This window comes from Thermoascus crustaceus (assembly GCF_041956765.1).
Source record: "Thermoascus crustaceus strain CBS 181.67 unplaced genomic scaffold VTN00scaffold_4, whole genome shotgun sequence".
NCBI lineage: Eukaryota > Fungi > Ascomycota > Eurotiomycetes > Eurotiales > Thermoascaceae > Thermoascus > Thermoascus crustaceus.
Genome location: NW_027192530.1, coordinates 2,061,837 through 2,089,119, shown reverse-complemented (window position 1 = coordinate 2,089,119; position 27,283 = coordinate 2,061,837). Strand labels below are relative to the sequence as shown.

The window sequence follows — 27,283 nt, the reverse complement described above, 5'->3', positions numbered from 1 at the left end:
ATTACGTTACTACTGCTACTATACGGATATAGTCCGTATATGTGCTTGTCATCTATCCCACCCGTCAAGGGGATCTCCGTCTTTCGATTGCTGTCACGGCTTTTTGCAGCATGGCACTTTCTTCGTACATTAGTATCGTCTAGCTCCCGCCCCCCAGGGAAAGGCTCAGGTCCAGCTTCACCGTCTTCCCTCCCTCCAACTTCACCTTCTCAATGGGTTAAAAGACGAAAAATATTCTCAGCCGGCCTTCGTTCTCCCTGGGATCCGTGAGGTTCCGCCACGCATGAGCGTTCCTCGCTGGACGAATACGTCTCCCTTGTTCAGCACTCTCTTCTCTCCCGAACCCAACACTAGCTCTGTCGTACCGTCTACCACGACGCCGTAGTCGAGACTGACTGTCCGGTGCATAGGAGCCTCCGAACCAGGCGGTACCTCGATAATCGTACAGGCCGTGCCGCTTGGCTCATTCAAGGGTGATGGGTCTGCGAGCGGCGATGAATATCTTTTGATGCCCAGATTGGCATCCGCCTCCGGGACTGTTGAACTCGGCGGAGACAAGCGCTGGACTGGAAATGCATTGGTCGTATAAGCAAGTGCATACGCGGACGACGGGGGCTTCCCGGGCGGTACAGGGAAACCAGTGAAAGATACATTTTCACCGACTGCGTTGGTGAAGACTGCCTTGTCGCTTTTCGCGTCGTGAGCCGTTATTACCCGAGCCAGCGGTGCTGACATTTTCCCCCCCTTCTTGTCTTGGGGTGACCAGGTACTTGATATGGAACCCAACACTTCAAGCAATGAATAGTTTGAACGATTTTGGTAGAATACTCTCTTTCTTGCCTTTTTATTCCGCCTCCATTCCCCTTTCCCTCCCCCTTTCACAGGAGATTCGAGAAGGCTGTCTTCCATTTAAATATTTGCTCTCCTCCGTATGGAGGACATAACGATGGTTACTTCCAAGGTTTCAAGTTCACTGCTCCCTTTGATGCGGTAGGAGCACGGTCGCATAACTGTTACCTAAAGATACTGAATTAATAACTGTTTTCTAATGACGTACTCCAATCGGACCATAGGTGCACTATGTAACTATTATGTAACCGCTGTGATCCCTTGCGGCGGTTGAGGTAGAGATGTCCAATCCAACATATAGCAGACATGCAATGCGCGTCGAATGATGTTTACTTGACAATAGCTCCCCAACCGCAATATCCCAGAAGAATGTCCCGTCGATATTTGGGCCATGTATCGGAGGTTTCGGAGGCCACTGTCGTGATACGGACCTGGCTGGAAGACGATACGCAAGAATGGTCTTACTCTTCGACTATTGTAACTGGTCCCAATATGCTTGATTTTCTTGTACTATGAAAAGATCTCATCATGCAAAGGGGCTGAAGAGATTCCAAGACTGCATACGTACCGGTACGCCTGACAGCATTTTCTAGTCTGTTCAAGTCATATTCTATTGTAAATAGCAAATGTATGTCTCAGAGCAAGCCAGTTGCAGCAACTTCAATAGACCACTGTATTTAAGATTACAATGTACCTATACACAATATTTAGGTAGACATGTGCATTTTACGTATTATGTAGACGTGTTCTGTGCGCGGGGGGTACACAGCAGGTAAATCTTCCTCTTGAATTTCTGGTCTGTACAGATCTAATGATCGCAAACGGCAAATAGGTGATTACGGTCAAATTTTGAGTAATCATCTCAGAATAGTTTCTCAACTTTTACATAGATGCCAAGACAACATCAGAAAAACTTTATATTATAACGTACCTACCTAGGTACTGATGTATGTATCATTAACACTCCATCAACAATGGCAGCCCAGATGAGTTTCATAATACCGAGCACAGAAAAGATACTGCCCATCGTTGATGGGCAGGCGCTACCAGTTCTGCTATCTGTTTAAGGGGACCAGAGCTCCCGAGGTCAGCTGGAAATCAGTTAATGTAACATTTCATGCCCAGGAGAATACCCATGCAGTGGACCTCGGATTCTGCAGGATTTAACGGTGAATTTCTTATCACTTCAAGTAAATGGACGGGATAAAGACTTTACATATACTTCGACACCAGTGGACCTGATTATAATAATACATTCGCGCGAAGGATGTGTATACTTACTTATTAATTTCTCTGGATCACTGTTCTCTTCAAGCAGAGTAGCAGTCGAATAGAACCGATAGACAGCATATAATTGTAGATTAGCAAACGTGTTTTATATTTAATACTATGCTAGGTTATATTAACACCTACCCCATCTTTTGTAATGAGCTGTTAGATTAGGTTCACCAATAAAACTGATATCAGAACTGCTTGCCCTCCCCCCCCCCCCCCCCCCAAAAAAACGCACTGTGCCTAGCGCAGACCTGTTCTTATTTCTAGTTATCCACGTAGTAGTGGCATGAGATACGCAGCAACCCTCTGACTCCCGTGCAGGCATGTCTTACATCTTGCAGAGTGGTCAGGAAATGGCTATCAGAAGTAGAATTAGGAGAGAAGCGGATCTGGATGCAGGAAATAGAGAATGGTAAATATAATTGTCTTTGTGAACCAAGGTCGCTTTATTCCACCATTTGCATACGAAACAGGCTGTAGAGCTCAGGCGCCGGTGTTTAACTACAGCATCTGGAAACGGGGGGCACTGGGGATTGATGTATCTATCCCAAAATTGGTTGCACTTAGAATCCCCCTTTTGCAGGAACAAGTAATACTAGTCGTAGAAGCAGAAAACCAAGTCTTCTATAATGATGTATGTACATGAAGATGCGACCGAAAGGGTACCTGACATAAGCCATAATCTCTCTCCAAGGACCAGTCAAGCGCAGATAGAAGAGCAAACTGGAGAAGAATGCCTTGACTGTGGGGCGCTTCTCAACTTTGTTCACCGAAAATATATACAGCAGAAGAAGAAACATAATTCGACGAGATAAGGACCCTCGTGTGCAATAACGCCTGTGTTTAGATCCACCAACGAATGCAAGAAATGTAAAGAGATGCGGTTGCCAAATCCTTGTCATAACAAACCATACCCCTGTCCCGGACCAGTTCCCCCGGCCTCAATGCGTCAATTTATCAGGCTCTGCCATTACAAGATCACCCAAGAGGAGTTTCATTCGGTAGTTGACAATTTTGACTGCAGAGCCTGTGACAAGGCTTCTTCCTGCCGCTTGCGCTCCATCTCCTTTAGATACTGAGCGTACTTGGACCGCGGGTTGTGGATTCCGCACTCGGTTTTCTCCTGGCCTTTCCACCGGCCGGAACGCTCGTCCTCATCATCCCTGACGGGCTGTGTAGAGTGATAGTCACCAATACTCTTGTAGCCGCGGTCTAGCAGCTCATTGTAAGGCACATTGTTCTCCTTGATGTACTGCTTGACCTGGTCGAAAGACCAGTTGGCCAACGGGTTGACTTTGATGAGACCAGCCTCATCAACCTCGATGATATCAAGGTCGCCGCGTTTACCTCCCTGACTGCGGCGGCGGCCAGTGAGGACAGCGTTGACGTTAAGTTCACGGTAGGCGCGCTGGGCAGGCTCGACCTTGGCAGTCCAGTCGTAGAGCTGGTCATCCGTTTCCCAGAGGCGCGGACCGTATTTCTGCGCAAATTCCTCTTCCGTCTCGACACCAGCAGGTTTGTAGACGTGCACGTTGACCAAAGGGTAGCGCTTGCGTACCCGATCGACAAGAGAAAGTGTCTCTGGGAAATGGTGCAAGGTGTCAAGAAAGATGAGATCGACCATTTGCGGCCGGGGAACGTTCAGCTTGGACAGCATATCGAGCGTTACAAGACCTGTCAGGCCAAAGGCCGTAGTCTGGTACAAATGGGGAAGCGTGGTGATACACCAGCGTAGGATATCTGGAACGATAGTCAGCCGCCGGTCCATACACCAGCATGCCCCGCCCCCGCATAAAGCAAAGGGAGGAAGAAGAAAAAGAAAAAGAATGTATTCTGACCTTGGGGCTCGAGGAATTGTAATTGTCTGTTGATGAATTGCAGGTGTGGCTTGGTGAAGACGATCTCTGGCAGGCTGTCATCGCTCGAGCTGCCGCTAGCATAGCCAGACTCGGTGCCGGTCTCCCTGGCATCCACGGTCTCCGTGTCAGAGGGGTAATTGGAAGGCATTTTGGCGGGCATCTTGGAACGACGCCGGGATGGATAAACGGATAGCGCTGCAGAGGCACACGAGAGAGAGAGGGAGAGTGGTGAGAGAGACAGCGAGAGAGGAGGGGAGACGGACTTGGAGAGGGAAGATGAAGGGAAGCCAGACAAAGCCGGGGGAGAAGGGAGAGGGACGAGGAGGACAGCCGGCAGTCACAACATCATCGGGAAGAAGCACGTCCTCGGGCCTGGACGCGGAGGAAGTGTGGAAGGGCACGGAAGCGGCAAGAGGCATTAGGATGGGGGTCGCACATCATCGCCGTCGCCGCTGCTTGGTCTTGCTGCTCGTTTTTCTTGGTGTCTGCTCTTCCGGCGGCCATTCTGCCGGTCCGCCGCCAGGCACGGCGTGCCTTTTGCCCGACCGCCTGCCGCTCCGGGAAGAGCCCGCTGAAAAATCGTGATGTGCTCATGCAGCGAGGAAATCACGCCATAGCTGCGCCGTTGGTGTCTGCGCGCCGCCCGAGACCCGCTTAGGTCAGCCGATGCTGACGAAGCAGGCAGACGCTCCGCGGCGCGGGCCGTGCTGGCCTGGGGTTGTCAGCAGCTAGATACCTCCTGGACGGATGTAGCCTCTGGGTCTGATGGATACCATCATCATCATCTTCTTCGTCTTCATCCTCATCATCCTCATCAGCAGCAGCATCGGTAACAGCATCACTCTCTCTGCGTGTACGTGGCCGTCCAGGACGCCGCCCCCGATGGAGGCTTCGGCTCGTCCGTGGTGTCGTCAGCTTGTCAGGGTCGATTCCAAGCCGCCTTCCGAGCGGGCGGAGAGGAACAGGTGGTAAAGGCGTTGAACTCTGCGGCTGGTCACCTGACGGACAACCAGCCACCCCGCAGTCACATGACATCGGGCTGTGGCGCGGGGCTCAACGTCTCGACTCCCGCGTCTCACAAAGTCCAGACTCTCACTGCAAAAGAACGACAGCACCACGACGGCCAGACACAACGCAAGGTCGGCCGGGACAGATCCTACAAGCAGATGCTGCCTCGGCCCTGACTCGCTCGCCCTCGACTTCCTCCGCCTCTTCGGACAATGGCAGCGTCCAGGTTTTCCATGCGTCCCGAGCGGCCGGTGCTGCGACACAGCTCCCTCAACGGAGGCTCCTTCATCCAGGACCACCAGCAGTACAAGCCCTCCCCGCCCGTCGGCCAGAATATCGGCGACGTCCTTCGTAACCCGCGCGAGGCACTTACAGCGCCGCTTGTCCTCAACTTCAATCCCATCAGTCCTGATCCCGACAAGGTCACCGACAGCGGCATCGTCCACAGCATCTTCCGCCGTGCTCCCAACCCCCTTCCCCCCGGCACTCCCAAACTAGTTGCGACCATCTTCTACAAGTCCGCCGACCCTGTTCACCCCCATCACCACCCTGACTGCCCGCCCAATGCCCGCTCTGGCAACAAGCTTCCTTCCCCCATGGTTCCTGTCGGCTCGGCCCCGACGGTGGATGTCGAGAAGCTCCCACGGGAACCCCCCGCCCCGGAACCGGAACCGCTGGACCATCTCTACGGGCCGTTCGTGTCGCAACTGTGCTTGACCAATTTCCTCCAGATCATGGAGAGTCTGCACACGCCGTATGCGCGGATGAACACTTCTCATCGCTGCCTGGACCAGGATGAGCAACCTAGGGTTGTCGAAGTCACCTTCTCCCCGCCTCCGAACCCAGAGTATCTCTCCTTTGAGGATCTCCGGAAACACGAGAGTATCTGGCGGTTTGAGCGGGAATGGAACGTCGAGGTCGTCCTGCAGGAAGAGAGTGTGTTTCGGCGATACAAGCGCTTGGCGGTGTTTGACATGGATAGCACCTTAATCCAGAACGAGGTTATTGATGAAATTGCAAAGTTCACGGGTGTTGAAAAGGAGGTTTCTGTATGGCCCTGATCTGGTCTCCAGGTTCTGTTGGGACAAAGCTAAACGCCTCACAGGAGATCACTGCTCGTGCAATGAACGGCGAAATCGACTTCTCGACATCCCTCAAGGCGCGCGTCAGTCTGCTAAAAGGCGTTCCTGCTGATGTGTTTGAGAAGCTTAAGTCTATCATCACTATTTCCCCCGGTGCCCGCGAACTGTGCAAAGCTCTGAGAGCGCTGGGGTATAGGCTGGCAGTTCTGAGCGGAGGCTTCCAGCCTCTTGCAGATTGGTTAGCTGGGGAGCTTGGGCTTGACTACGCATTCGCGAATCACGTACGTTATTTTTTATTTTTTATTTTTTTTATCGGGCTGGAACGAGAACGATGGGCCCACGGAAGCCAGCTGACATGCCCTGCACAATGCATCCTGTTCAATTGGCCTTGAGTTTCGCTTGTAAAAATGTTTCCCTGAATTTACTTAATCCAAACCACACTCAATTTGCCCTATCTATCAGTGATAGCCCAGTCAGAAAGCTGACAACCTACCTTCTCCGCAGCTCGAAATCGATCCCACGACACAGACTCTGACCGGCAATCTGGTCCCCTCATTTCCTATCATTGATGCTGCTCAGAAAAGGACTCTTCTCTGCTCCCTGGCTGCGGAGAATTCGATTCCAATCTCTCAGACTCTCGCCGTTGGCGACGGCGCCAATGACCTTCTCATGCTCCACGCCGCCGGGCTTGGGGTCGCCTGGCGCGCCAAGAGTAAGGTCCAGCTCGAGGCGCCAGCGCGCCTGAATGGGGAAAGTTTGGTTGACCTGCTGTATCTGTTGGGCCTAGGAGCGGAGGAAGTCAGGGAGTTAACTACTGATGAGAAGTAAACGGGGAAAGATGGGAAACGAATCACAAGGAATCTCCGTCTCTCTTTCTCTCTTCTCTTCTCTTCTCTTTCTGGGTTTTACACGCTGTCAGAAGGAGACGAAACCTATTCTCTAATCTCAGCTACTTCATTGACGAAGTGTATGCTGTTCGGAAAGGGGCTGAGCCATGGTGGACGGAGCAGCAACAGTCATCGGATCGGAGTTTTGAACTGTGTGACAGTTGGTATTGCGATAGTTCTTGGTGCAATGCAATGGATTAGGAATGGATTTTTCTATGGGTGGAATAGTGCGGAGTATGTACTATTATGCTGGTATAGAATAAATCAAATAGGGTTTACTTTTTCCAATGCGAACTCTGGGAGTCTAATCAAGTAAACGAACCCGACCATTCTAATGATAATTCAGACTAAGGTAAACTAACCGTCAGAGAAAGAGATTGGCGGAACCTCTGGGTCTGAATTTAACGAGGAGAAAATGTAGATGTGGTGGACGACGGTCAGCACCATCAGCAGGCGCCTAAACGCAAAAAAAGAGGAAGCACTCCACAGAGCGCAGATGATTAAACCAGTGTTAAACCGACCAGCGCCAAATCGCAATTTTGAATGAGAGCAGTAGGGGACCAGAGGATGACGCATTACCATCACCGCGTTGCCGCATCCGCAACAACATTCTCCACTTTAACAGCTTCCTCTGCTGTACCTGCACCTCCACGTCTCTTCTTGAGCACGTTCTCAATGAACGCTTCCCCGGCCTTGTAACTGCTCCGGACTAGAGGCCCTGATGCGCAGTACAGGAAACCCATGTCGAGTGCCCGCTGCCGCCACAGTTCAAAGCGATCTGGAGTAATGTACTCGTGAACGGGCATGTGCCGCTTCGTCGGGCGCATATACTGGCCAAATGTGACGACGTCGACATTGGCGGTGCGGAGCTGTCGGAGGGCGTCCCACAACTGGGCATCTGTTTCACCGAGGCCGAGCATGAGCGAGGTCTTGGTGATGAGTGATGGTTTGGCGTTCTTGGCTGCTTGTAGAACGCGGAGAGATTGCTGAAAGTTGGCGCGATGGTCGCGCACCTGCGGTGTGAGGGCCTCGACAGTCTCGACGTTGTGAGCATAGACGTCTAGACCGGAGCGAGCGACAAGCGCAACCATGTCTAGGTCTCCACCAAAATCGCCTGTCAAGCACTCGACTAGGATGCTAGGGGCTTTCTGCTTGATTTTGATGACAGTCTCTGCGAAGTGCTTCGCCCCACCATCCGCCAGGTCGTCCCGGTCGACACTCGTCAGGACGACGTAGCCCAGGCCCCACCGAGATAGGGCTTCTGCGGTGTGTTCCGGCTCATGGGGATCAAGGGGCGGAGGGGCTCTTGATGTCTTGACGCTACAGAAGCGGCATCCCCGCGTGCATGTGTCACCCATTAGCATGATAGTCGCCGTCGCTGCGGACTTGGAGCTACCGCCCCAGCAGTCGGATATGTTGGGACAGCGAGCCTCCTCGCACACCGTGTGCAAGTTCAGACCCCGCAGGTCCTTCTTGATGCGTTGATAGTTCTTTGAATCGGGAATCGGGGTCTTGAGCCACGACGGCAACCGTGTCATTTCTTTCTTGCGACCAGCAGGCCCGACGAGAGCTGTCTTGAGAGCGTACGCTTCCGAAGGATCGAGAGGGGCATTGTCCTTCGCACCGGAGATGAAGTCTGCAAAGGAAGGCCCTGCGTTCAACCTGTCGCGGAAAGTGGTAGTAGGTCTACGCGTCGATGGCTTTGAGGAGGAGGAGGAGGAGGAGGAAGATATGGCAGACGCAGCGGAGCGATCTGAGGCTGTAGCGTAGTGTCGGGTGGAGAGCAGAGAGTGCGACGCCTGCACCCACTGCGGTGCGCAGAAGCGTCGCCGAGTGCCTGCAGACGCTCTCATGGCGACGACAGAATGCAGAACTGGAGGCATAGAGGAGATGTCGAGCAGCTCGACAACTTGAAGCCCTCCGTCGCTGCCGACTCGAGCCCGGACCATCGTCTCTCCGGCCCGGTCATGTGACGAACCCTGATGTCTGTGTTCTACCGTAACTATCTACTTCTGCAGCGATCAAGGAACAACAAGCAGACACATATTTACATTGACAAGGGACGAAGCGGACTCGGAGAAGGAATAACATCGGTCGGTTGTCTGTCAGTACGTACGGCTGACGATGGCGAATTGCAAATCATGGGTCGAAACAGGCATTGGACCTGATGGGAGTCTAAACACTTAACTACGCCTTGGCCTCTAGCACCTGCACCAGAACCACAACAGCCGTCTTTAAGGTCTCGTCAGACCTTCCGCAAATCATCAACATCAACTCGTCCACGATTCTGTCCAAGTCCTTGCGGAGATTGGCGGTCCTTGATCCCATTAGGCGTTCGGTGACCTGTAGCTGGGAGGCGCTGGGCCACTGGAGCCCCAGGGTTGCCCGTGCTTTCTCAGGGACACTATCGAGGCGCGACAGGATATTGCTTTGAGACAAGGCACTGTTTCTACGATACACCGAGGCCAGAGAGACTAAATAATTCCGTGCAACCAGCACGGCGCACAGAGAATCGAGGAGCTCCTCTGAAATCCCAGGAAAGATTTTGAGGAAGGGCCGTAGCAACGCTGTGTCATCGTTTTGGCGCAGATAGATTATAACCGGGGAGGTTAGTTTCAGCGTGGAAGCAGGAAAATTGTTGACTGATGCCTCAAGCCGGTCGAGCGTCCATTCATGATCCCACCATTTCTCCAACACCTCCCGGTCAACCATATGTGGTGAGACGGGAGGAGAGGTCCGAAGCTTCGACCCTCGCTCATTATCTGGAGAGAAAGCATCAGGATTTTCAGGTAGCGGAGTTTGGCTCTGGAGGAAATGTGTATTCCCGCAAAGGGATGACGAGGAAACACCAGAGGATACAGAGACGGATCTTTGTATTTGCGGTACCATATCGATCGATGTACCTTCATCCTTTGCAACTTGATTGTCCTCAGATGAATGGTTGGAGTGTTGGGTGACATAGCCACTATCGGGAATATCCAATGGTGTATCTGGGCTGAAAGCAGATATTTCATGACAATGCTGGTCAGGAGTAGAGGGCCTTTTCCAGGAAGGCGGTAGCTGGATGGGAACTGAATAGCTTGTGGCTGACGATGAAGGTCGAGAAATATCCACCAGCTTCGGCTTCGTCTTACTAGCAACGGTAGCAAACCTCTGCCTTATTGTAAGTATTGGCATCACTGCATCAGTAGAGAACTATGTAAACTCACTACGGATTCGTTTGCTGTCTGAGTGTCAATTCTAAGATCAAGAGGCCTACAGCCGTGCTGAACAATTTGGAATTTCCGCCGGTTAGCTTCCTTTGACTTCGGGTTCTCATGGCCCGGACTCTCCATTGGCACGCCTTGAAGCCAAGTTTCAAAATAGGAGAGACTACCGGGCATCCAGCTAGCTTCGCTGGAGATCGTATCGGTTCTCGTTCTCTTCTTGGGCTTGCTGGAAGCTTCGCAAGACATTCCTGTCTCACTGCTGTCCGTCGAGGGCGACCCTCCTTTGACCCTGCTTCCAGGTGTGCACGCACACGTGTTCGTCACACTGGTTTGACAGATATCCACATTGCGCTTCGGTGAGATGCAACTGGTTGATGGAAACGCGTCCGACGCATGGGAGCCGGACAACCTAGGATTAGGAAGAAAGTCAGGGCTTTCAGGAGCCAAATGTTGATCTGAACGGCAATGTCGCAGATCTCGCATCCCGATTGGTGATTGTAATGTTTTGGTTTCCTTTCGGTTCGAGACGCTGCTCTCAAAGGAGGGAGAGGTGGGAAGAACTAGCGGAAATGGCTCTTTCATTCTCCGTACAGAGCGAAATGGCGAGACATAAATCAGCGTACGCTCAAGAGGCCGTCCTGCTTGTTGACCGGAATATTCCGTCTGTTCGGAGCGGTAAACTGTTGGCGGCAGGAAGGAAAAAGACTCTTGCAAACGTTTGCTATTCTTGGATTCGGAGGAGACGGAAGAAATCGAGTACGACGGACTACTATCTTGAATCCGAGACGTTACCAAGCATGGCTCGCTTTGATTCACGTGCAGATTGGTCGAAGGGAAGCAATCTTGTATCGGCGTGTCAACGTCCACTGAAGGCATATTGTCAAGATGAACAGAAGAATATGCGGAATCGATAAGCCCGATGGGAAAACCGTGCAGGGAGCCCAGGAAAGGGGTGAGACACTCTTATATTACACATTGAAGGCCCTTAGCACCCTGTAGATAACGGATACCGAGCATTTAATATCCCTTCGGAAGCGACGATGTCTTTCTTCTTCAATGAGGGAGTTTCATTCGGTGACTAAACTCATGGTCCTTGCATGTCTTGGGAGCGAGGTGCAGAGACCGGCTGGGCCATTGGCTGAGACTCTCACCACCACTGACTGGGGAGCACGGCTATGTCGATAGCTGACCTCTGTTCTCATACTGCCGAGTCTGCCATTACGTAGAGCGAGACATCAGCGGGCAAACAGGGGCCGGACTGGTCATGCTATAGGGTCAACTGGGCCGCTGGAAGGGGCATAAGCTGTCGCTAGAAAAGCCCCTTGCTTCCAGCCACCGCCATACTTGCAGGTGGCAGCATCAGCACAAACACGCGCAGCACTTAGGACGGAAAACAGTGTGGCCCGGGAAAATGCCAGTGGCCTTGAGGAAGCGAACGCAGGGGCCTGGGGTCCCTTGAGTGCCGCAGAGCCGAGTATTTCGAGGTGAAGTCGCGAGGTCGCCATACCAGTCGTTGAGGAAGGGAGGCAGGCCTTCTGCCAGCGCGGCACGAGGCCGAGAATCAGTCACGGACATGGATGAATGTGAACGAGGAGCGCAGAAAAGAAGAGCAGCGTCGAGAGATGTATCGACGTCCGCCGCGCGACAAACCGTGCAAACACCCGCTTTATCAGATCCAGAGCAAAAAAAAAGTCCGACGCAGACCTGGCGAGGCTTTGCGAAACCGCCACCGCTCCCCCAGAGGCTGAGATGCTTTCAGAAAGCTTCGTTGCATCGACGTTGGCCTCCTCTAAAGCCCCGGCGTCCTCTGCGCTGAAAGACGTCGGTATCTGTATCCATGCACTACAGCCGTCGTCCGTCCTCCGCTCCGGCTTCAAGAAAAGCTCCACCGCGCCCAACTGCTTGGCTGTGAGCGCATCGCATGTATTTGCTGCACAGGCGGAGAAGGCTGTCGTCCACGTGTACAGCAGGGAGAGAGGAAGCCAGGAGGCGACCATTCCATTCCCCGAGCGAATACGCAGCATCGCGCTTGGTGGTGGCCCGAATGGAGAGGTCCTGGTCTTGGGAACGGAGAGCGGACGCTTGATCCTGTGGGAGGTAAGTCGACCGAGTGGATGAGAGCTCTACATAGCTGACGGCGGTCATAGACCTGCACCGGACGGCAGATCTCCACCTCCCAGTCTCATCTACAGCCGGTCACGTCTTTGGCGGTTGATCCAACTTCCAGCTTCATTCTGTCCGGATCTTCGGACGCCAATATCCACGTCTGGTCACTGCCTGGGCTGCTATCCTTCGCGAAACCGCCTTCTACTAGCAGTGACCAGCAGCCATCCAACTCTCCCATCCGTACCTTTTCAGCCCACCGGTCCGCGATTACGGCCCTGGCAGTGGGCCACAGCCGTAGTAGGGACAATATCGCGGTCTCGGCTTCCAAAGACAACACCGCAGTCGTCTGGGATTATCACACGGGACGCATTCTGAAAACGTTCCTCTTACCTTCGTCCGCGCTATGTCTGACCGTCGACCCCGCAGACCGTGCCTTCTACGCTGGTTACGAAGATGGCAGCGTCCAGATGATAGATTTTTACCAGATTCCATCCATACAACACTCTCTCGGCCAGACCCGTCTACAGTCTGCACCGTTGCAGTTGTCGGCAGAGGACCGATTTGCGCCGCCTACTCCAGAGTCTGGTGCCGCAGAGTCTATCACACTGTCATATGATGGGATGACTCTCCTGTCCGGGCATCGAAGTGGAATGGTTTTGTCGTGGAATGTTGCCAAAGGAAAATATGTTTCAACTGTTGTGGACTACACCCATCCCGTGACTAATTTGCTGATGCTCCCCCCAAGTGGATTACTTCATACCTCTGTCAACCCGAAAATAACAGTACATAATATTGTCAAGCCTCGATATGACCGGGTTGTATCCAATTCCTCGCAGATTGCAGGCACGGCTCCAGCAGACTACACGGTCAGCGCTCATCTAATCTTTTCTTCCCGAGCTACCATACCAAGCAACGCGGATCACATGTCACAGCCGGACCAGTTCTCCAGAGCGCTCAAACACCCATTCTTCCCTGCGTCTCTAATAGAAGAAGGTCTCGCAGAACTAACTGCGGTCAACCAAGGGACCACTGAACAATCACAAGGAACTTCGACTTTACCATTACCCGAAGCGAAGTCTTTGGAACACACGGGAGCATTGGTCCAAAGCTCTCATGTTCAATCCCTCGAGGCCAAGATAAGCGCGCTCACAAAGAGAGTCTCGACCAGCGAGACTGCCCGCCGCGCTGCAGTGGACGAGCTCGTTAGGCTACGGTCGGATATGATGACTTTACAAGATTACACCAATGAGCTACATCAGAAGCAGGAATGCGCTCAGAAGAAGAAGCTCTCTCGGCAAGTGGAGAAAGAGAAACATAGACTTAGGACAAGAGCGGCGTGGCTCGAAGCCGAAAAGGGGGGGAAACAAAGGGATTCCGTGATAAGGAGCATTACTGCCGACGATGGAGGCGACACAACCGAGACAAGCGATATTAGCAGCGATGAATAGTGATTAAGAAACAGGTCCTTCTGTCAGTCTCGCAGCTAGACTTCAGCAGAAGTTGATGTTATTTGGTTTATTTTCTATCTTTAAAAGGCGGGCTGGTTTTGGCAAAAGTGACAGATTTTTTTTTGCATTCACTGTACAAATAAGATGTGCATGCATGTGCTGCGTGGTCAATCCCCGAGTTACCCTCGGGAATAGAGCAGTTGCAATTGTAAAACGTCAATAAAGTCATAATAGACTCTCCGACAAAGTATCTAGTACAGATGAGTGTCTGCCATATGACAATCTACTGCGTACAGGATTTGTCACAGCGCCTACCATGTTTGTTCCCCTCAGAACCTCACATGATTCATGTCATTTGAATCGCAAGGTATCAACAGAAATGCTGATACTCAGTGCTGGGTCATTTGTAGTTTCCATCAGAATGAACCGATGTTCCAGTGACCATATCAGAGCGGCAATTACTGATCTCAATCGCTACGCTTCATAGGTGTGATCTGCATTCGCATCAGGCCCTACTTTTATTGCCTGCCTCGTGTAGTAGGGATGGCTTCGAGGCATGTTGCTTCGTTCCGCACGAAGCTATCGCGGCCCGCAGAAAACCGCAGATCATCGCAGCCCCAGCTCCCACATATCTTGATGTGGAATGCGGGAATCCAAGTTCTGGAGCGCCGCCATCAGCGGCCGTTTGCTTCAACTAGGGGTCGCAAACCCATCAGCCCCAGCCAAATAGCCTCTTCGGTACGGATAGTCCTGCTGCCTTGCCCCGGCAGCACATTGACCCAGTAATCGAATAGCTTCCCTGCCTCGTCCGGTGTGACGCCCTTATCCAAAAGCTCTTGGTCAGCCTGGATTGCTGCCTCGATTCCTGCAACTCCGCCGAATACAACAAGAAGGTGCCTGTATTTCGGGATCGATTCCTCCGCTAAGACTTTTGAGATAGAGCAGCCGCGTTCGGACGTGCCGAAGGAGAGGTCGTAGCCGCCATCGAAGGGGCACTCTGTGAACACCGTCGAGAGCGAGCGGCACCGTCGGACACTGTAGCCCCAGTAGTATCCTGTCTCTTCGCGCGGCGCCGCTGGATGGACGGGCTCCGCTCGCTGAGGAGTATCTGGAGAAGAGAATTTGACTGTCACCCGGGTATATTCGGGTATGTGAATGTTCGGCAACGAGACCTTCTGGGGAAGACCAGTATCAACAACTGTAGATGACGGCACACCAGCATCAACTGCCTGCGAAGTCTCCTTCCTCCTTTTCTTGCCAATATCGACTCCGCCTTTGTCCCCTCCTTTACCGTCATCCGGTATTACAACCCCCTCCCTGTAATCGCACCACTCGGTCGCCCGTATATGATGCGGCATGTCTAGGCTCGGCAACATGCCCGCTGTCCGCAGGTTGGGGTGCATCGGAAAAAGATGTTTTCGGAGGTAGGGTGGAGTCTCGAGGTATGAAAGGATATGCGCGAGAAAGTGTGACGGATCGGAGAAAGCCGTATACTCGTCCGTGTTGAGATCGTTTGCATAGCTATTTTTCCCCTGGCGGGCGTCGTCATCGAAAATGACCACTTCATCCACGCAGAAGACGGCGAGGGCGCGTGCGATGGTGCCGGCGACGTAGGACTTTTGGTCGTGTGATTGAGCGCTGGATTCATGGCTGTCTGTTAGAAAGAAAAGGACAGGCAACGGTGTATGGGCACCTCGTCAAGACTCACTTCGCAATGATGCTGCCGGGCAGAGCAATGCTCAGCGTATGCGATCTTCCTCCCGTAGGGGTGAAGATCGCCGAGGGCTTTGAGGTGTCGACGCTCCCCCTGCGACCGGACTGCTGTTGGTGAGAGCTCTTGTGTCTCTATGGAGATACAGTCAGCATCGGAATGGTGAAAGAAGCGGGGCAGGCATACCTTGGGTTTGTGCATCTCCATGGTTGTCGGCTGTGCTGGTTATGGCTTGACGGCGCTGCGAAGTTCAGATCATGGAGGAGCTCGACGAACCTCTGAACTGACAGATGATTTACATGGCCGCACAGGCGAGCATCGCCATGGAACCCGAACCCACATCCCCACACAGTTCTGCTTTTGCTTCTCGAGGCTTTCAGATCCTCTGATTTTTGGGGACTGAGCGGCACGGCAACGCCAACAAGCGTGTCTTTGTAGGCCGGGAAAGCTAATCCGCTGACGGATATTCCGTCTCTGTCCGGTATCATAAGTTATTATTACAGCCTCCACTTGGAGATGCGTCTCTTCTCGACGGTAAGCAAGTGCAGTATGCGTTAAGCATGTTTACACAGTCCTCTACCACGCTTTTGCATTGCACCTCTCGCCCGTCAGATCTCGGCACGGTGAAACGTTCTTGGCCCTCATCACTGTCCTTGCGCTGCTTTAGCAACGGGTGGTTGAGCACCATATCCAGCTCCGAAGCCACTGTCTGTATGCTCGAGACCGTTGCTGGAGCAAAGTTAGGGGTATGGCGGTGCATCATCGGACACAGCCTTTATACCGGAGATGCAACCCGAAAGCGAGACAATAACCAAGCAGGGTGAAAACACCCTGCCACTGTCAGAAAGACATGTATGAATACCTAGTATGTACTAGGTCCCAGGAACCCATCGAGACAACCGAACGTCAGAGACCAATGACGCAGTGTGCAGCCTAAACAGGTCGAAACAGTTGGGTAGATACTACTGACTACTGTTTAGAATTGTGATGCCCAAGCGAACGATGGACTCCAGACACCGATGACAGATCTGCCACATTAAACAAAAAGATCTTTCTCATGCCACGTGGTGCGGAGTGCGGAGTGCGGAGTACTGAGTACCCACTCCACACCTCAGACTAACTATTTCATAGGACTGATGTCTTGCTGTTGTAGGTTCCTAGGAAGGCCGCAGGCTTGCTGACATGGAGGACTCTTGTCCCCTTGTTTCTAAGCATCAAGACTTCGAGTAGACATCAAATGTAGTTTGCCATACCAAGAAAAGGTCACATTCCTGCATTCAAAGCTCTGTCTAATCAGAGGTGCCGTGAATCTTTCATAGATCTTGTTACAAACAAACGTGTTTAGGTTTCTGTATCCCCATGTGCACTGTTTGTCCCTGTACTTGACCCGCCACCACGTGAAATCGCGTGAAAATCGAAGAGCCAGAGAGGCAGGGAGACCATTAGAGAACAATAATCCATTCATCACCGGCAGCTACCACATTCAGGGCCACGAATGTCATCCACCCTTCCAATCCTCTTCTGTCCACGACCACTGCCGCTTGGTCCACCGCCAGGTCCTCCTCCTCCACTGTTGTAGCTGCTTCCACCCCATCGTGGTCTGGTATCATGTGCGTTCTTCGACCGGCTGATATTGAACTTCGAATTCTGCGCTGCGGTGTACGGGTCGAGCTGAGGACAGAATTTGTCAGTACACAGACTGAAGTCTGCCTTTCCAGCCAATGAGGACGGTAGAAGACAAAGCGACATCAGACATTGAAGATGCGTCTGGACAAACTGTAGGTGGTGGAATGGGAGATACATACCGAGAGCAAACTCACGAAGTACAGGCCCAGAAAGAGGTACACATTTTCGAAGAAGCGGATGATGCGGGTGGAAAATGGAGGGCTATACGGTGATCCCCAAGTGTTTTTCTCTTTGTCAGCTGCGTTGTAATGATGATGTCCAAGCCGGATAGGCGACATGACCACGGCTATATTCTTTGGGAGGGATCATGACCTTACCTCTGGAGAACCTTCCCGTTGGATACATATGGTGTATTAGACGCAGACATGATGGGATATCTCTGTCCCTCTTTCGGAAAGCCAAAGAGAACGTTCAGTTGGCCTGGGAAATAGAGATGGGGAGATGGTTTGATCCGCGGAGTAGATGCCCATGATGGAGACGGAGCCTCGGACTCGAGTTCCGGCGTGTTGGCTGGACCGGTAAAATTACCGCTTTACAGACTACGCAGTATATGTACAGTACGTATCATTACGCAGAGGTTTTGTACATGTAGATTCGGTAGAAACAGTAGCCAAGCATAAATATCCAGTCTTTTATACCAGCAGGTGCGTTCAGCGTCTGATGTCCATCGGATTTGTGGTCGCAAATGTGCCGTCAAACTTAAATGTCTTCGGGGGTGCCCCATTCCTAGAATTATCTCCCTCATTGTACCTCGTAACCTGGAGCTCCTGGCCCCTCGATGACGGCCGTATCGACTTCATTGCGCAGCTCATCGAGACCTCTGAACCCTTCCTCGACCACCCATCTCCGGTCACTGGGCTTATGCAGCACATGGCAGCTGGCGCCAACGACGAGCAAGCCGGGTGGCCTTGATCCCTCTTCTTCAACAGCCTGACACACATGCTCTAGAGTAGAACGGATGACCCTTTGGTCCGGACATGATGCCCGTTCAAGGACAGCGCAAGGGGTCTCCTTTGGCCAGACAATCCTCGATGCCATCACATCAGCTGGGCATGTTGTTAGAGATTCTACCAGCGATGATAGCCTGTGTAAAGCCATAAGAAAGACGACCGTCTGCGTCGGAACATAACTTGGTGGCTCTGGAGCAACCCCCTTTCTGCCAGTTCCAGTACAAATGAGGACTTGATCAGCTGTGCTTCGGTGAGTCGGAGGGATACCGGCAAACAATGGCGCACTAAGCGCACTGGTTATCCCGGGGAGGACTACGGGAGCGTATCCTGCCTTTCGAAAGAAGTCGTACTCCTCCGCACCGCGACCGTAAAGATAGGGATCACCCTGTTTCAGCCTCAGCACTTGCTTCCCTCTTCGCAGAGCATCCAAGCCCATACTGAGGAATTCCTCTTGCGCCTGGTCAGCGTTCCCGGGGAATTTCCGCGCAATATGAACTTCTGTCCGTCGGGGAATGAGTTCCAAAACCGGCGCCGGGACAAGCTTGTCCGCCAAGATGATATCCGCATGCTTGATGGCATGATACGTTGCTCGCGTGAGAAGGTCAGGATGCCCAGGGCCTGAACCAGCAAGAATTATCTTTCCCTTGCCCCTACAAGTATGGGCCTCATTGCTGTTCAGTGCTGACACGGAATTTCGAGACGAAAAGGCGGCGAGGATGGCGTCAATGTCAGAGTCGTTGATGGCTGCCAATCTGCGAAGCGGCCAATATTCACAAATCTGAGAAAGCCAACGCATCCGTCTATTCTTGGCTGCGGTGACATCTTCGCTCCTCACCAATGCGTTAAAGGTGTGCTTTTGGGCTGTCGAGTCATCGTCCTCCGCTTCAAATATCGATTCGGTTAGACCTGCCGCCCGATCCTCCTCCCAGATCCTCTTCCTCACTGAGCCCAATCTGTCAACTGCGGTCCCGAAGTCAGGGGGGAGAAATGACGCTATCTCTCTCCTTAGTCGTGATGCAAGCATGCAACCTCGTCCGGATGTCGTGATTCCGATATGAAGCGGGCCATCTGAGTGTGTTGAGAGCAAGGTAAAAGTACAGAGCTCAGGGGCGTCGGAGACATTTACTGGTATCCTTAGACGTCGGCAGAGCTTTGATATGTGCGAACCTTTGAAAGCAGGTTAGCAAATCGATGGCTGGCCCGGTATGATCTCAGCAATGGCCGCATACTCAGTGGGTTGTCGCCGCCTAGAGTAACAAATACCATATCCACAACGCGGTCAACTTCTTCGCGTCCCAAAGTCTGTAAATCATCATCTTTGAAACCCCGCCGTATCCACTGCACCGAGCCATCCTCGATGCGCTGGGCCAGTGTGTAAGGTACGTCTCCGTTTTCTGGAGCAATGACAATGGGTTTGGCTCCGATTTCGAGGCATTTGGCACACCGGGTTGCTGCAAGGGGGTTTGAACCAATAATCAAGTGCACCTGTGATGTTGCATCCACGGCTGCCAGCAATGGTGCCGAGGAGATTTCACCTTGTGAAAAGCCTCTCATTGTGTCGTGTGGCAGATACCGCCACAGATGACTGTTCCTCGCACCCACGACTCTTTGGACAATGTTTTTTTTAACAGCCGGAAGGTCCTGGGAGGAAATCCACAGGAAGTCGAGAATAACAAAGAACAGACCGCTGTTATTTCTTATCTTATTTTTTCGTTCCTGTCTTCTAGATACCCCGGTTGGTAGCCGGGTAAGATAATGACATTAATAGAGTTTACAGACTGTTGGATGATTTCCGCGGAAAAGGCCATGCAGTTCTATCTAACAAGCGAAAAGTGCGCCAGAAACTGAGGCGGGATCAGTGGCAACAAAAGACAGACGATCCCAGACTCTGAAAAATGCGACCATTGCAACAAATCGGAAGCACGGTAATAATAATGGAACCGGTTCAGGACCAAGCTTATCCGCAGCATGTAGGGAAGTGGATTTTTACAGTCAAATTTGTCTATGATAAAGATTGCGTGATTCGGCCCTACGCTGGTTGGCGATAACATGAGAAGTGCGCTTAGATAAGCCGAGCCAGCTCTGTTGGAAGTTTCCATCCGGGATACAATCTCCATGAATAATCGAATGTGTTGATAGTGAAGATTTCCTTTCACATCACTGAAACCCACGCTTGGTGTATTGAAACTATCTTATATCTTAATATCTACTACCTAACTAGTTAACTACCTGTGTCGAGTATTATATAATCATATATATTAACATAACGTAGGTTAGGTACGTACGTACCTACCTAGGTACCTAGCAACAATAGTCACGACGTCGATGTAAACCGTAGGGAGCATATATGAGGTTACTTGTAAATTTCATGGCAGGCCTCTTCATCTGGAGAGACTGTATACGACTCGCACTTCCGCATGTTGTTGAAGACATCAAAGCCGCTGCCAACAGGACGGTCACGTGCAACCGCGCGCGTCACACCTTACGCTCATGGACAACCAGCTGCGGAGCTCTCGCCAGGTGACAACCAGCTCCTTCGTAGCTCCGAAGGGCTTTCACCACACACGATTTGACGGCACGAAACAGCATCCAGTCCAGAACACTGGTGTCAAGATTTGTATCCATATTTACGGCTCGCCTACAGTTGTCGGTGTTGGCCACTCTGATCGAGCAACGGATCTGCACTCATCATGTCTGAGGGCGCACTCTTCAAGCCTGAGAAGGACTTCTCCAAGGATGCAGATAAACTGATTCCCGAGGCGCAGGCGGTTGCCAAGGTTTGTGACACTGATCTGTCTCAGAGCTGCAGTGCTGACAACGTTCCTCGGCAGACCAATGTCCAAGATGCAATCGACAGGCTTCTGGGATTGGAGAAGCAGGCGAGACAGGTGCGGAGGCCATTGCTCCTCATGAATTGCTAAATACTTATTAACGTGCGATACATAGGCTTCCGACCTTTCCACTACGTCCAGGGTCCTCGTTGCTATCGTTACAATCTGCAAAGATAGCGGCGACTGGAGTCTGCTAAACGACCAGGTTCTCCTCCTATCCAAGAAACATGGCCAGCTCAAGCAGGCCATAACGAAGATGGTGCAGGTTGTTATGGGATTCCTGGATGAGACACCCAACATGGACGTGAAGATGTCTGTGATCGAAACCCTGCGAACAGTTACGGAAGGAAAGGTCGGGCTTGTATACCCAGTTGAGTTCTGTTCCGTGTGCAAACTAACCAAGCCTGCAGATATTCGTGGAAGTTGAAAGGGCTCGGGTTACTCGTATTCTGTCAGATATCAAAAAGTCCCAGGGTGACCTGAATGCCGCCGCAGACATCCTTTGCGAATTGCAAGTGGAGACTTTTGGGTCCATGGCTAGGAGGGAGAAGACAGAGTTCATCCTGGAACAAGTCGCACTCTGCATAGAACGAGGTGATTGGACGCAGGCCGGGATTCTGAGTCGCAAGATAAACAAGAGATATTTTGCGCGCAAACCCAAGAAGACGGCCGAGCAGATAGAGAAGGAGAAGAAGGAAGCCGAGGAAAAGCAGAAAACCCGCAATCTTGATGAACCACCGCCAGAGATAGAAGATGATGTAACGGATCTGAAGCTGCGCTACTATGAGCAGCAAATCATTCTTGCCAATCACGAGCACAAGTACCTCGAGGTTTGCAAACATTATCGAGAGGTTCTGGACACCGAGTCTGTGGAACAGAATCCAGATCAGTTACGCGCAGTATGTATTTTCCTTCTGTTTGCAACTGTCTGTCTACTGACAACGGAAAAGGTTCTTGCGAGGATTGTTTACTACATCGTATTATCTCCTTATGACAATGAGCAGTCCGATCTATTGCACCGCATCCAACAGGATACTCGACTCTCTATGGTTCCAGTTGAAGCTCGGCTGCTGAGGTTGTTCACCATACATGAGCTGATGCGCTGGCCCATGGTCGCCGAGCAGTTTGGGCCTCATCTTTGCAATACCGATGTCTTTGACGCCCAGAAGACTGAGGCGGTCGACAATCAGGCGTACACCAGATGGCAGGACCTACGAAAACGTGTCATTGAACACAACGTGCGTGTAGTAGCGAAGTACTATACTCGCATCCAGATGGGCCGTCTGACGGAGCTCCTGGACCTAACCGAGGAAGAGACAGAGAAGTACATCAGTGATCTGGTGACGTCGAAGACCATATATGCCAAGATCGACCGTCCCGCGCGGGTGGTCAACTTTGCGAGACCCCGCGATGCTGATGACGTGCTGAACGAATGGAGCAGCAACATGAGGAGTCTTCTGGGTCTTTTAGAGCGCATAGACCACTTGATCACCAAGGAGGAGATGATGGCCAGGATCCTTCCGTCTAAAAGCGAGAAGCCAAGAGTTCATTGAGCACTTCCTGGTCATGTTTGAAAAGCGGACAGCAAAGGAATGATATGGAGAATATGCATGATGTGTAGAATAATTCTGCGGTAGAATAGTCTGCAAACTAAGAATCCCATCGAGTCCAAGACGTAGTGGCAGCTGCACTCCTTCGGCTTCCGTTTTAGAAAACTAATTCGTCGTAGGTCCGGGGCGCATGTTTCTTCTAACAGTCAACGAGCTCTACGGGAGACGTCTAGTATCATAGCAATACAGTCAATGTACGTTGGATGGCGAGGACGTTGATCTCGATCGCGTTAAATCACTCGCCTAAAACGGCAGATCCATGTCTTCAACGTTCTCATCCGGTTTTTTGCACTTGCCGCCATTCTCTCCCTCCAAATACCTTCGGATGAACAGAACCGCAGCATCCAAATATGCCCTCTGGCTAGGCAGGAAGTGCCCGCCGGGGTGCCAAACCACCTTGCCATCCTTCTCCGGGTTGCCTGCGCACGCGTCGACCAGCGCCCTGCTCCGGCTCTCGTCCACGACCGCATCAAGGGAGCCCAGGACGTGCAGCACAGGCGTCTGGATCGGTGGACGCTCGTAGAACGCACGGTAGCGGGGTCCCGGGGCGCGGAAGCCGCTATAGCAAAGGACGAATTTGAACGGGGGATGGGAGAGACTGGACGGGTTGAAGGAGGAAGGAAATGGGATGCCCGGGACCGGGCCGGCAGGGAGTTCGAAGCCTTCAGATGCGGTTTTCGCGTCCGCGAAATGCATGAAGGAATCCATGCGGTTCTGTTCAAGAAGGCTGGCGACCATTGCGGCTAAAGCAGCGCCTTGCGAGAAACCTATAACCCCATCGAAGGGGCCTTCACGGCGCAGGACATCGGCGACACAGCTCAGACCGTCGTCGAGACCGGTGTATTCCGGAGGCTCAGAGGTGCTCGAGCGGCGCCACCACCCATAAGCCTCGATCTCCTGGGGTTCGGTCTCACTGGAGGGAGTGTAACCAGGGATGTCGGCGGGGTTGAGACGCAGCGGACCGGTGGGGTAGCAGAGCGAGACTTCGTGCAGAGGGAATGACTTCTGGAGATGTTTTGCAAGAGCGCGAGTTTTGGCGTGGAAGATCGGGCCAGACTGCGTGTAGCCATGGAGCATGAGAATCTTCAGAGGCGAACGAGAGGCCATGGCGGTTGGAGCAAAAGCGAACGGTCGGAGGGCAGAGCATCGCAGGGAGTTGGAGAAGCGATTGACTGGCCGGAGCGCAGAGCCGTTTTTCCTCCTCGTCCTCGTCCTCGTCCTCGTCCTCGTCCTCGCCATCCCCTCCTCTATCTCGACCAAGTTCCACGCATCCCCCTGCCAACATGTCCGACGACATTCTGGACTTCAACTGCGAGCGCGTCGACAGGATGATGGCGGATCTGCTGGAGTACGTTAGGCTGTCGGTCTCCTACCCACGCCGGAAGTACTGACTGACCTTCCCCAGTTCCTTCGAAGCGCATCCGCTCATGCAGCCTCCAAACGCCCACCCGACTGTTTTCTTCCTGTTCGACTTCGTCCGCAACACACACAGAACGCTCAAGAGCATCGATGCTGAGAAGCTTCGCGCGGGCGACAGCGAGTCCAGACAGAAGGCCAATGACGTCATCGGCCGGAATCACTTCACCAATATTCTTGTTAACGACTCCACGGGGAAGTTGGCTCTCATGACAGGCGGCGATCCTCAAAACCCGGTCGACTTTGGTCCTGATATCAAGGCCAAGGCACAGGCACTGTGGGTCTAATAGAGCTCCCTCTAAGACGTTGTTTGCACGGGAGGATTCTGGAAGTGACACCGTGAAAGGATTTTATAGCCTCGATATCTACCTACTCTGACATGTCTACGTGCATTTCAAACATCACATTCTCTCATGTCTTGTGACTGCATGATCCTAGTCTGTCCTTTATCTTGTCTAGACGAGCTCCAGGATATGCAAGACATTTTGCTGCATTGGCACCACAGTCCGTCTCAACGCTGACTGAACTGACCTTGATATCGCAGGCTACCAGAATCGGTTAAGATACATAACTGCTTCTTTCAGTCTCCGTCCGTTAGCCCCTGCTGCAGAATGCCCAGCGTTTGCTGCATGGTTGGATGAAGAACAAGCCATTGTTACCCTTCAATATACTTCTTCTAAGCCGCTTTTGAGATTTCCCACCTAAGATCTCGCTAACAGAAAGGTGCATGATGATACTAACTTCTACTGGCGTCCACGAGGATAGAAACCCGGATTTCCTTTCAATTGGCCATTCGTTAACGCCATCCAGTCAGGATTCTAAGCAGCCAGAGTACCTACCGGAGCACAAAGGAAATCCCAAATGTATTTTGATAACCACCCTCCCCAATTTACTTTTCGGATGTGGAGTAGGCTTCAGTTGCCGTTACCTGGTTACGTAGTTTGGTATATTCGTCTAAACTATCCAGACATAGTTCTTGGGTAACACCGGACCATGCAAGTCTTAGATACTACTATGTGATGGGCTGCGATCCCATTTTCCAGCACAAGGGGGCAGCCAGGAAACCTGGCTGTACAGGAATCGCATATGGAATGAGGAAGTAGCCACCAGTAATCATATGTATTCCGGTGCTTAACTGAGGACAAATCACGGTGAGGACTGGCTACTACTTATTTCGGTTTTGATAGCTAGCATACAAGATACATTTGTCATAAACCTGGCTATAAAAGCAATATAACCCAGGTAAGCATCCCCGATAGTAGCATCCATCTTTCCAGCGCGTTACCAGCCCATCTGCCCTTAATTTTCTCCTTAAGGTTCCCAGCATTATCCGGTAACGCAAAGCCCGAACGGATGGACTTGTGAAAAAAAGATTTTGTCACAGCATCATACAATCTAGGACAAGCATAGGGCAAACACAAATGTTAAATTGATGTGATAGGTGATGGTCTGTCAGATAACCGGAACTCCCATCCACATGAAGGATCTTTAACATTTTTTGCATTTTGTGATATGTATTTTGGTTTTTCGCGAGTGGCGACGGCTCAGTCATCTATCTGTATTCGCTGAGACATTCGAGGGAGGCATAAAATCAATCATCGAGAGGATTAGAAGGCCATTTTATTTTTCATCATTCCGTCTGGTAGGTATCAAATCTACTTCCTCCGGAATGAGCATCCCTCAGTCAGCCTGGCTTTGCCGCCGGTGGGTTGGCACAGGACGGTGGAGCAGCCGGCGCAGATGACAACAGTCTGAGCGTGGGAGAAGACGGTTGTGATGGTGAAGCAACCAGGGCACTTGACATCCATGAAGAAGGAGCGCGGGGCAGGCACAAGGGTCTGAAAATAGGATTTCAGGTTAGTCGCCGAGTCGAGTCAATACGATAACTGACGTGGGAAGGTAGGTCGCACCTTGAGCTTGTGCTTGCGAGCCTCGGCCTGCGGCGTGGGGTTGAGGAGATCGACCGCGAGAACCTGTGGTAGAAGCAAGAGTAGTCAGCTACAATTTCGTCACCCTGTCATTTTTTCAATGAGAAATGCAGCGTCTTCTTAAGTTTCACACATCCGGACTGTAGGATCGTCGAACTCTGCAGTATCACGACAAAAGGACTAACTCACCATCTTGACAGATCGAAACTGCTATCAGCGAAGTATGCCTGGATTGAACGCTGATGGGGAGATGATCTGAGGAGCGTAGAGAACGGAAGAGATGGTCTCGTGGTGATGGAGATGGAGCGAGACTGGTGTGGGTTGGAGCGATCGAAATCAAACGTTGGTGGAGCCGCCCAGGCGCGCAGGTCTGAGGAGTCTAGGGTTTGTGCCCTCGCTTATCTAACTGTTTCCAGCATACCGCGTCGCCCTCCAAGGCTCCGCTGCGGCCCAGCATTCAGCTACAGATCTTTCTAGAGCGTCGAATCAGAACGAACAGCACATGCAATATATGAGGATCCCTGACGTTGTTAACCCATCGAGCCACCTTTTTTTATAGCTCTGCTCCACTTGATACGCGTCTGGTATACTATACTAGCTATGTGATGCTACGACTGGATATTCAACTGGGAAGACTTCCAAGGCCCTTCTTGTCGCTCAATTAGCCTCGGAAGTACCGTGAAGAAGTGTACAAAGCCAATGTAATCGACAGGGAAGCTACCTTGGTAGTTCTTGTCTCTTTTGCTCCCTCGACGGGGGAGCCTTCTAAATTACATGTACATACATACATAGGCTGGGCTGTGAACAAAACAGAGTCTTGAATGTCTGTCGGATATCCCAATATCAGAACCAGGATCTAACCGAGCAGAAGGAACATATACATACGTTATACACATGCATTTAATCTATCCAGCGGACAGCATGGAGCTGCACTAAATCCGTTGCCCAGAAAGTTACTAAGGCGGGTATACTATGTAAGTTACGGCCGTGTTGCAGAAGGCTGATAATATTCAGTCCTAAGTCCTAAGTAGCGAAGCGAGCGCAAAATGGGTCTGCACCTATGGTTGTCTGGAAAAAGCAAAGTAGATCTACCAGCTGGAAGTATTATTCGTGGCCGAGACCAGAAGGGTGCAGCCACATAACAATGGACAGAGCAGAACGGGTAAATTGAATGCCATGATTTGTTCTACAGATCTTAAAATTAGTAATGCGACGCTACATATAATGGCAAAAACATGTCAGACCCCATTCTGACGTCGCCAGGGTTTCATCAGATGATCGGGGCAGTATTCTGGCATCACAAGGACGCAGCGTAGACGGGGAAGGTTCAATAGACGCTACCAGTCTTCTCCTAACAGGGAATACAACAAGCTTCGACTTCGGCGAGATTTGTTGCATTAAGGGGCTCGATGCGACACCATGCAAGAA

General features: G+C 51.8%; 18 protein-coding genes across 18 annotated transcripts; 5 read left to right on the top strand and 13 right to left on the bottom strand.

The window, feature by feature from the left end:
* Positions 1-237: 237 nt before the first annotated feature.
* Positions 238-735, bottom strand: VTN00DRAFT_7345 (uncharacterized protein; the record flags this gene model as incomplete). Its single annotated transcript, XM_069434082.1, has 1 exon — positions 238-735. One exon carries the CDS (start codon positions 733-735, stop codon positions 238-240), a length of 498 nt encoding a protein of 165 aa, XP_069287399.1.
* A 1,952-nt stretch (positions 736-2,687) lies between these two features.
* Positions 2,688-3,026, bottom strand: VTN00DRAFT_7344 (uncharacterized protein; the record flags this gene model as incomplete). The annotated part of the gene is made up of 1 exon (XM_069434081.1): positions 2,688-3,026. One exon carries the CDS (start codon positions 3,024-3,026, stop codon positions 2,688-2,690), a length of 339 nt encoding a protein of 112 aa, XP_069287398.1.
* Positions 3,027-3,118: 92 nt separating this feature from the next.
* On the bottom strand, positions 3,119-4,131 carry VTN00DRAFT_7343 (uncharacterized protein; the record flags this gene model as incomplete). The annotated part of the gene is made up of 2 exons (XM_069434080.1): positions 3,119-3,864; positions 3,963-4,131. 2 exons carry the CDS (start codon positions 4,129-4,131, stop codon positions 3,119-3,121), a joined length of 915 nt encoding a protein of 304 aa, XP_069287397.1.
* A 270-nt stretch (positions 4,132-4,401) lies between these two features.
* On the bottom strand, positions 4,402-4,822 carry VTN00DRAFT_7342 (uncharacterized protein; the record flags this gene model as incomplete). Its single annotated transcript, XM_069434079.1, has 2 exons — positions 4,402-4,695; positions 4,757-4,822. 2 exons carry the CDS (start codon positions 4,820-4,822, stop codon positions 4,402-4,404), a joined length of 360 nt encoding a protein of 119 aa, XP_069287396.1.
* Positions 4,823-4,865: 43 nt separating this feature from the next.
* Positions 4,866-5,167, top strand: VTN00DRAFT_7341 (uncharacterized protein; the record flags this gene model as incomplete). Its single annotated transcript, XM_069434078.1, has 2 exons — positions 4,866-4,951; positions 5,008-5,167. 2 exons carry the CDS (start codon positions 4,866-4,868, stop codon positions 5,165-5,167), a joined length of 246 nt encoding a protein of 81 aa, XP_069287395.1.
* A 36-nt stretch (positions 5,168-5,203) lies between these two features.
* Positions 5,204-6,901, top strand: VTN00DRAFT_7340 (uncharacterized protein; the record flags this gene model as incomplete). Its single annotated transcript, XM_069434077.1, has 3 exons — positions 5,204-6,040; positions 6,097-6,354; positions 6,578-6,901. 3 exons carry the CDS (start codon positions 5,204-5,206, stop codon positions 6,899-6,901), a joined length of 1,419 nt encoding a protein of 472 aa, XP_069287394.1.
* Positions 6,902-7,541: 640 nt separating this feature from the next.
* On the bottom strand, positions 7,542-8,909 carry VTN00DRAFT_7339 (uncharacterized protein; the record flags this gene model as incomplete). The annotated part of the gene is made up of 1 exon (XM_069434075.1): positions 7,542-8,909. One exon carries the CDS (start codon positions 8,907-8,909, stop codon positions 7,542-7,544), a length of 1,368 nt encoding a protein of 455 aa, XP_069287393.1.
* A 238-nt stretch (positions 8,910-9,147) lies between these two features.
* Positions 9,148-11,045, bottom strand: VTN00DRAFT_7338 (uncharacterized protein; the record flags this gene model as incomplete). The annotated part of the gene is made up of 2 exons (XM_069434074.1): positions 9,148-10,113; positions 10,170-11,045. 2 exons carry the CDS (start codon positions 11,043-11,045, stop codon positions 9,148-9,150), a joined length of 1,842 nt encoding a protein of 613 aa, XP_069287392.1.
* An 873-nt stretch (positions 11,046-11,918) lies between these two features.
* VTN00DRAFT_7337 (uncharacterized protein) lies at positions 11,919-13,723 on the top strand (the record flags this gene model as incomplete). Its single annotated transcript, XM_069434073.1, has 2 exons — positions 11,919-12,266; positions 12,317-13,723. The coding sequence occupies 2 exons, from the start codon at positions 11,919-11,921 to the stop codon at positions 13,721-13,723; spliced, it is 1,755 nt and encodes a 584-aa protein (XP_069287391.1).
* Positions 13,724-14,397: 674 nt separating this feature from the next.
* VTN00DRAFT_7336 (uncharacterized protein) lies at positions 14,398-15,641 on the bottom strand (the record flags this gene model as incomplete). The annotated part of the gene is made up of 3 exons (XM_069434072.1): positions 14,398-15,361; positions 15,432-15,568; positions 15,621-15,641. The coding sequence occupies 3 exons, from the start codon at positions 15,639-15,641 to the stop codon at positions 14,398-14,400; spliced, it is 1,122 nt and encodes a 373-aa protein (XP_069287390.1).
* A 1,257-nt stretch (positions 15,642-16,898) lies between these two features.
* VTN00DRAFT_7335 (uncharacterized protein) lies at positions 16,899-17,487 on the bottom strand (the record flags this gene model as incomplete). Its single annotated transcript, XM_069434071.1, has 3 exons — positions 16,899-17,105; positions 17,240-17,321; positions 17,438-17,487. The coding sequence occupies 3 exons, from the start codon at positions 17,485-17,487 to the stop codon at positions 16,899-16,901; spliced, it is 339 nt and encodes a 112-aa protein (XP_069287389.1).
* Positions 17,488-17,861: 374 nt separating this feature from the next.
* Positions 17,862-19,624, bottom strand: VTN00DRAFT_7334 (uncharacterized protein; the record flags this gene model as incomplete). The annotated part of the gene is made up of 2 exons (XM_069434070.1): positions 17,862-19,237; positions 19,300-19,624. The coding sequence occupies 2 exons, from the start codon at positions 19,622-19,624 to the stop codon at positions 17,862-17,864; spliced, it is 1,701 nt and encodes a 566-aa protein (XP_069287388.1).
* Positions 19,625-20,760: 1,136 nt separating this feature from the next.
* On the top strand, positions 20,761-22,454 carry VTN00DRAFT_7333 (uncharacterized protein; the record flags this gene model as incomplete). The annotated part of the gene is made up of 5 exons (XM_069434069.1): positions 20,761-20,847; positions 20,902-20,958; positions 21,017-21,253; positions 21,312-21,800; positions 21,852-22,454. 5 exons carry the CDS (start codon positions 20,761-20,763, stop codon positions 22,452-22,454), a joined length of 1,473 nt encoding a protein of 490 aa, XP_069287387.1.
* Positions 22,455-22,754: 300 nt separating this feature from the next.
* VTN00DRAFT_7332 (uncharacterized protein) lies at positions 22,755-23,618 on the bottom strand (the record flags this gene model as incomplete). The annotated part of the gene is made up of 1 exon (XM_069434068.1): positions 22,755-23,618. One exon carries the CDS (start codon positions 23,616-23,618, stop codon positions 22,755-22,757), a length of 864 nt encoding a protein of 287 aa, XP_069287386.1.
* Positions 23,619-23,794: 176 nt separating this feature from the next.
* VTN00DRAFT_7331 (uncharacterized protein) lies at positions 23,795-24,214 on the top strand (the record flags this gene model as incomplete). Its single annotated transcript, XM_069434067.1, has 2 exons — positions 23,795-23,859; positions 23,917-24,214. 2 exons carry the CDS (start codon positions 23,795-23,797, stop codon positions 24,212-24,214), a joined length of 363 nt encoding a protein of 120 aa, XP_069287385.1.
* A 933-nt stretch (positions 24,215-25,147) lies between these two features.
* VTN00DRAFT_7330 (uncharacterized protein) lies at positions 25,148-25,479 on the bottom strand (the record flags this gene model as incomplete). The annotated part of the gene is made up of 2 exons (XM_069434066.1): positions 25,148-25,285; positions 25,330-25,479. 2 exons carry the CDS (start codon positions 25,477-25,479, stop codon positions 25,148-25,150), a joined length of 288 nt encoding a protein of 95 aa, XP_069287384.1.
* A 103-nt stretch (positions 25,480-25,582) lies between these two features.
* VTN00DRAFT_7329 (40S ribosomal protein eS27) lies at positions 25,583-26,047 on the bottom strand (the record flags this gene model as incomplete). Its single annotated transcript, XM_069434064.1, has 3 exons — positions 25,583-25,765; positions 25,838-25,900; positions 26,045-26,047. 3 exons carry the CDS (start codon positions 26,045-26,047, stop codon positions 25,583-25,585), a joined length of 249 nt encoding a protein of 82 aa, XP_069287383.1.
* Positions 26,048-26,068: 21 nt separating this feature from the next.
* On the bottom strand, positions 26,069-27,253 carry VTN00DRAFT_7328 (uncharacterized protein; the record flags this gene model as incomplete). Its single annotated transcript, XM_069434063.1, has 2 exons — positions 26,069-26,166; positions 27,100-27,253. 2 exons carry the CDS (start codon positions 27,251-27,253, stop codon positions 26,069-26,071), a joined length of 252 nt encoding a protein of 83 aa, XP_069287382.1.
* Positions 27,254-27,283: the final 30 nt, after the last annotated feature.